Genomic DNA, 7,288 nt, shown 5'->3' with positions numbered 1-7,288 from the left:
TACTCTGTCTTTGTTTTTCTGTCTTTCCGTCACAGTATAATCCTCTCTCTCTCTCTCTCTCTCTCTCTCTCTCTCTCTCTCTCTCTCTCTCTCTCTCTCTCTCTCTCTCTCTCTCTCTCTCTCTCTCTCTCTCTCTCTCTCTCTCTCTCTCTCTCTCTCTCTCTCTCTCTCTCTGCAATCTAGCTCCCCACTAACCTTCTTTCAATCCATCTTACTTCCCTCCACCCCTCCCTATTGCACCTCCTCCCTACCCTTCCGTGCTTCATTTCTCTTCCTCCCTATCCCTCCCCCTTCTCCCTCTCTCTCCCCACACCAGTCCTGCAGTCTTTTACTCCTGCCTACATGACCTACCTTTCACTTACTTTGCCTTACTTGAGCACTCTTCCCCGTCGTCCCCAACCCTTCCCCCTTGGACCTATTTTTCCAGCACCACTGACCTCCTTACCTGGCGGCTCACGGCTCACCCATTTTTCCCCTTTACCTGTCCTTCCTTCCTATCTCCCCTCATGATCCTAATGGAGTTTCTTTCCTGATCTCACCTGCGCTGGTCTTTCTGCTTCATCACTGACCTTTGCTTCGGCCAGCTAGAGACCTCGTGTGTGTGTGTGTGTGAAGAGGTGGTGGTAGTGGTAGTGGTGGTGGGAGATAGATGTAGAGGAGTTAGGGATGGGAGAGAAGGGGGAAGATGTGGGAAGGGTACGACGAGAAGTGGGCAGTATTTGTAAGAGTAAGAAATAAGGAGGAACGGAGAACTGGAGGAAGGAGAAAGATGGAGGTAAAAGAGGAGATGGACGAGAGGAAATAGTGGAAGGATTATAGGAAGAGGAGGAGGCAAAAAGAAGAGGAGGAACAGGAGGTAGTGTAAGGAAAGGAAAAAGTACGACGATGGAGTTAAAAGAGATTGAGAAGAAATAATGAAAGAAAAGATAGGAGGAGAAAAGGAAGAAACAAGATGAAAGAAGAGAAGGAAGAGAACAAGAGTTGAAAATAGTGCAAAAGAAGGCAGGAGAAAAAAAAAAGGGACGAAGGAGGAAGAGGAGGAAGAGAAGAGAAAAAACAAGGAGGAAAGGGAGGTATAGCAGGAGGTATGAATAAGAAAGAGATGAGGAAGGAGGAAAAGACGAGGAAGACGAAGAAGACAGGGAGTAGGAGGACTGGGTAAAAGCAGAGAGAGAGAGAGAGAGAGAGAAGACTTGAGAAAAAAGAAAACCAGGTCCAAGAAAAAATAAAGGCTAAGGATGAAGTAGAGGAGGAGGAAGAGGAAGAGGAAGAAGGAGAGGTGGAAGGAGGAAGAAGAAGACGTGGAGAGAAACGAGGAGAAGCAGATGCAGTTGTAGTAGGGGAGAGAGAGAGAGAGAGAGAGAGAGAGAGAGAGAGAGAGAGAGAGAGAGAGAGAGAGAGAGTTAGCTAAAAACAAGTAGGATCAGAAGAGAAATAAAAAAAAGGAAGAAAGAATAAGAGAGAAAGAAAAGATAAGAAATGAAAAGAAGAAAGTGCAGGAGTAGAAGGAAGAAGGGAAGAAGGAAGACGAGGACGAAAAGTACAAAAAGTGGGACGATGAGACGAAAACGAGGAGAAACGAGATAGATAGAGAGAGAGAGAGAGAGAGAGAGAGAGAGAGAGAGAGAGAGAGAGAGAGAGAGAGAGAGAGAGAGAGAATATTGCAGTAGTAGTAATTCCCTTTAAAAGAAAAAAAAACTCCACGTCTCTTCCGACACGCATCTCAGTCACGCATTTTTATATCTAATCTTTACGAATGATCATTATTATAATCATGAAATGTGACGCGTGTGTGTCCTGCCAAATTATCATGTATAGGCAATTAAGATGAGAACTAATATATCATAGTTTTCCCTGGCTAGCCTTGGGACGTATTGGGTCATTATACGAAAAAGTTATTAATCTATTCCACCCTAGGGGGAAATAAAAGGGAGATGTATCTGTTTTTATGTAGGGAGGCAATGTGTTATGGATACAAGGATATAGAATTTATATCATGAATACTAGCATTTCTTGTTTCTCTGCTTTGGTAACATATTTTGGTGTGAGTTTATTGTATTTTCGAAAGCTGGTTCTCTTAGCAAAGGAGTGATGGATTAGGTTATTGTTGTGTGTTTTGTAGTCATGTATTTGTTCAGTACAATCGTCCATTATCACTGAAGTTAATGAACAAACGTCATATTATCATTAGCCGGCAAAAGGTTAATAGAGATACGTTCAAATAAATATCAGATTACGCTATTTTTTACTCTCTTAGATTTGCAGATATCATGTCTATAAATACTACATAAACAGTCATATAAATTGATACATTTCCATCATAATATCTTGCTAATTTACGTTTCCCGAGTATCAGTTGCATATAATATATTGATAAATATATACGCATTCATAGTTTACATTTGTTCCTTGTATATACTCTTAGAAGCTCAGTTAACCCATTCAGTAAGGCATACACTCCCACATAATTTGATACACATGCACCCCTGGAGTTTGCATTCGGCGAGTGTGTGTTGTATGCCATTGGAGAGGTGCTGCAGTCAAACATGTTTCTCGGTGTTAAATATTTACCAAGAGATCACTCCCACACTTTCTTTTTGAGCCAGCGAATGGTGATGTTTGCCTTCCCCTCGTGATTCCGTGCTTGGGTTTCAATGTAGTGTTATAATATGTGTTTAATTTTATTGTTAGTAGAGTTGTTTGTTGTGAGTGTGTCGCGCTGCAGCATCAGTGTAGCTTAGATACTGAAATATGGCAATCCCGCTCCGTAGAGTTGGGCAGAGTTTCCCCTCTTGTTTTTCATCCTTACTGCATTTATCATCCAGTTTTTACGTTATCTCTTTCTAACTTTGTTGCTGTTGATATTTTCCCTAATGTAGTTTTTGCATACTATTACGTGTTTACATTTTCATTTAGAGGAGGACTGTTTTGTCTTTATTTTTTTAGTACTCAGGTGAAGGTGAAAGATGTATGCTGACCTTCACTCATAAACGTCCCATTACTGACTACTTCCCGCAGACAGTATGAACTTTAAGACGCATCATACATTCAGCCTTGGCCTTTAAATACACCTACACGCACACGAACGACATGACCCAGCAGAGGACATGTACACCGCTGCCCAAACCCTCTCGCTACAAGCACACATGCGTACAGCGGCAAGTGTGTGTGTGTGTGCGTGTGTGCCGCCAGGCCTGAGTGCAGTCGCTGGTGGGCAGGCAACGCAGAATACTGTGCTGGACCTTTTTAGCCCCTGACGTTGAACATTTATCCCCAGTGCATCACGATTGGGTAGGACTAGGTCATTGAAGTCGGGGCATCGCTGTCCTGCGGGTGAGGGGCGCGGGTGGGGCCGAACGGATGTCACGCTGCTGTCACGGGTTTGAAGGATGGCTCTGATCAAGGCGACTCAGGGACATCAAGGGTCTCCTTTCGCGTTTCCAGCGGCCTGGTGGCGGTGCTGCTGTTGTTATTAAGAGCAGCTGACGTGATTTTTGTAGTGGTAGTCCTGGCCGGGTGTGTTGGGGCGAGAGCAGCGCCACGTAGCGGCGAACTTCTCGGAGATCAATACGCTGAGGAGGCCGCGCACTCCGCAGCCAGTGTTATAGAGTCAGCCACCTTGAGCGGTCGCACCCCGCCATGCCCAAGCCGCCTTACGGTCGCTGCCACAGCTGATAACGTGCTCTTAAGTGGTTCCTGGCCCCCTCTCGATAGGCTGGCGTGGCGGGCGTCGAGCTGCGAGTGCCATGGTCGGTGAGTGAGGGGGAGCCGTGGCGCGCGCCCTCCTACAGCCCTGACCGCCCTCACCGCCCTCCCTCCAGCCACCGCCACCACTCCACCGCCGCCACCACCATCACCGCCGCCATGAGGACCTCCGGCTGGCCCCTGGCGCGCCTCACCCTCCACCTCCTGGTGTTGCTAGCCCGTTCCTACTGTTCTCTCGCCGATGAGCCCACGTGAGTACCCCTCCCCACCCTCCAGCCACCCCCCACCACGCCCGACCCACGGCACCTTGCTAGCCATACCCACCTGCCCACCCACGCACACACACAATGGCCGTCACTTCACCCCACGCCCACCGCCACTCACAAAGATACGAAGCACCACCTGATCACGTCACGCCCACACGCTGCATCGCTCGCCGCCCACCACAAGGGGCACCACAGGGACACCGACGCCTCGCACATCACGCAAACCTCATTTTTTTGCCCTCTCACTTACCTGAAGCAGATCCTCCTCCGGTAACTCCCGCAGCGGCCGCGAGAGGGAGCGTGGCGTAGCTTCCTGCGGCGCCGGGTAGTGGTAGAAAAAAGGCATCTCATTGGAATGGTCTAAAAAGAATCGTAACAGTTTGGGAGGAAAAAAGAGGCTAATTTTGCACCTGGGCATAAGAAGGGCTTTGCATCTGTCTCTAGGGAATACACAGAAGTAACCATCATTTGTATGTCACACACACACACACACACACACACACACACACACACACACACACACACACACACACACACACACACACACACACACACACACACTGGCATGTTTGTCCTTCTATCTTTCCTCTAACACTGTGCCTAAAAACCCTTACCAAGAACGCTGTGCTGAAGAAAAAGAAGAAAAAAAAAAAAGCAAAAAAAGCTATATAACTAAAAATGTGAACAGTGATCGAGTTGCACAAGAATGGACCTTAATCATCCCTTCCAAAAAGTTCAAAGTTCAGTACGATATATAAAAGAAAATGGGAGGCAAGCAAGCAAGCAAGCAAGCAGACGATTCTATTGATGAAAGTCGTCCTCTTCTTTCACCTTTAAATTGCCGCAGAATGAATGCAATGTAGAATCCTGAGTGATAAGTGAGACCAGTGGTTGAAAAGTGGGTACCCGCGTCCTCCCCTCACTACAGTATTGATAGAGCGAAGTGTGGTGTGGCCGCATTGATGGCCTAGATAGTGGAGTAGCTAGACCATTAGATTACCCTTTGTTGTCTCTCTTGTGTAATTCATTTTGTAAACACTGTATACATGTTGTCCTTTGTATGTACTGCTGGTGAGATCTGATAAGCCTCTTTCTCTCTCTCTCTCTCTCTCTCTCTCTCTCTCTCTCTCTCTCTCTCTCTCTCTCTCTCTCTCTCTCTCTCTCTCTCTCTCTCTCTCTCTCTCTCTCTCTCTCGATTGATTAGCGCTCTCTAACTACGATGAGTATAAAGAACAGCTTACATCAATATTCTTTAACAATAATGTGATATCATGGTTGATATTGTTATTATCATTATTGTTATTATTATTATTATTATTATCATTATTATTATTATTATTATTATCATCATCATCATCATCATCATCATCATTACTACTACTTCTACTACTACTACTACTACTACTACTACTACTACTACTACTACTACTACTACTACTACTACTACTACTACTACTACTACTACTACTCTTATAGTGCTGAGTTTAAACTAAAACATCACAGGAGTTGCCAATTGTGTGAAGAGTGCGAGGCGCGGAGCACGAAGCATTGTTGTGTTCATGAATGTAATCCGACGCCGCAAAAATCACGGCAGATTGTCTCTGGTGCACAAGGCAGTCAGTGCTTTGCAGTTTAGCCAGACACCGCGCGCCAATAAACCTCTGGGCAGGGCCGTAGATAGAAGGCGCCCGCAGCGTTACCAAAAGAGGGCGCTGGAAGATCTTGCAGTGTTGCCAGAGGTTGTGTAGTAGCAGTTCAGACAGTGTTGCCACATGCAAGTGAAAAGGAACCCATGAGTCCAGTGGAAACTATGTAGCCTTGGAGGGAGAGAGGGAGAGAGAGGGAGAGGACCCACACCTGGCAAAGCTGTGCCTCTATTTATTGAACTTAGAGCAAGAGGCCGATGGAGTGTGTGGGCGGCCGCCTCCTCCAGTGACTTGCCCGAGCTTCTCTCACCGATTGGACTAGTAATCCTTCTGATCGCCTCCTCGCATCGCCATCATCGCCGCTGTAAAGGAAGACTCTGCTGTATGGGAGATATCAGCGATGCGGCGCGATATTAGGGATGAAACCCACTCCCTCGCACCTTTATCGGCATTCACCTTTGACAAGCCACCGCCATGTTCCCGTATGGATGCTCCGTGTTCCCAGCCTCGCTCTCCCCGCATCAAGAAATAGAATAAAGATAAACTACTCCTTTATTTTTCCCTTTCTATTTATTTTCCTTTTATTTTGCTCTCACCACTTCAGCTCTTCCTCCTCCCCTCACCCTCTCACTTGCTTTTCCTCATTTCCTTCCCTTGTGTTACTCTCCCCCAACCTTTTTCTCACTTGAGTTGTCAGGCGTTACCTCTCCGCTTCGCTTCATCTTCCACTTACCATCTGTGCCTTACCACTTCTGCGTCGACTTCTTTCTTTGCAGTACCGATTTAACTCCCTCCCTTTCTCCCTCCACCTGTTTTCACTCCCCTCTTCGCTAAACCATGCTCTAAGCTTCTTCCTTTCTCTCCCTTTCCTTTGCTAAACCTTCATGTCTATCTCACGCACACTACCTACAAACTTTCTCCCTTCCTTTCTTCTCCTCTTCCTCCTCCTCCTCCTTTTTGCCCACTACCATACCCAGTTCTCGATTCACCCTCTGTTCCACCACCTATCCTCTTCAACCACACCATATCCCTCTGAGTTTACACTCCACCACCATATCCTCTTTCGAACTCCCTCCCTCCCTCCCACTCCCTCCTTCCCTCCTCACCTCTGTTTCAACTCTAAACACCGTCATCTGTTTTTACGACTTGCATTTTGCGAAGTCCCTCCTCGCATCCTCTTGCACTCTGGCGCGGCGTTGACTGGTCTGCTGCCTCGTTTATGTCTTGCTACGATTTCCTCCGCCCTCAGCAGCGCTTCGTCGCCCTTTGTTAACATTCAAATCCTCCCCGCTAAGTCCCTCGGTCTGGGCAGGCAAGCAGCGCCAGCAGACTCGACAGCTTAAGAACGAGTCTCCCTATTGCACTAAGCCATTCCTCTTCCTCGTCCTTCTCCTCCTCCTCCTCCTCCTCCTCCTCCTCCTCCTCCTCCTCCTCCTCCTCCTCCTCCTCCTCCTCCTGTCCTTGTTATCATTCTTACCCTCCTCCTTCTCCTCCTCCTCCTCCTAAACCTCCTCCTCCACCTCGTTAGTATATACTCTCGTTATATAAAGCACACTCTCGTCATATACAAACATACCTTCATGTATCTGATCTTCCTATCCATTCCTCTTCCTCCTCCTCCTCCTCCTCCTCCTCCTCCTCCTCCTCCTCCTCCTCAATGTCCTCACGAAC

At 47.2% G+C, this 7,288-nt stretch overlaps 1 protein-coding gene across 14 annotated transcripts in view; it reads left to right on the top strand.

Annotated features, from left to right (window-relative positions):
- The first annotated feature begins 3,211 nt into the window (after positions 1 to 3,211).
- The window catches only part of LOC123502697 (gamma-aminobutyric acid receptor subunit beta-like), a 169,393-nt gene continuing 165,316 nt past the window's right edge, over positions 3,212 to 7,288 (top strand). For 5 of the 14 annotated variants that reach the window (XM_045251896.1, XM_045251887.1, XM_045251899.1 and 2 more), the window contains exon 1: positions 3,214 to 3,956. In XM_045251896.1, the coding sequence (XP_045107831.1) occupies positions 3,865 to 3,956 (92 nt within the window). In that variant the 5' untranslated portion in view covers positions 3,214 to 3,864. Of the gene's footprint in view, positions 3,957 to 7,288 lie in introns of all 14 variants that reach the window. The other 9 variants (XM_045251890.1, XM_045251889.1, XM_045251893.1 and 6 more) reach the window with 6 other exon arrangements.

This window comes from Portunus trituberculatus, chromosome 12 (genome assembly GCF_017591435.1).
Source record: "Portunus trituberculatus isolate SZX2019 chromosome 12, ASM1759143v1, whole genome shotgun sequence".
NCBI classification, from domain to species: domain Eukaryota; kingdom Metazoa; phylum Arthropoda; class Malacostraca; order Decapoda; family Portunidae; genus Portunus; species Portunus trituberculatus.
The sequence above is the reverse complement of the archived record's forward strand: the minus strand, read 5'-3'. Positions and strand labels throughout refer to the sequence as shown.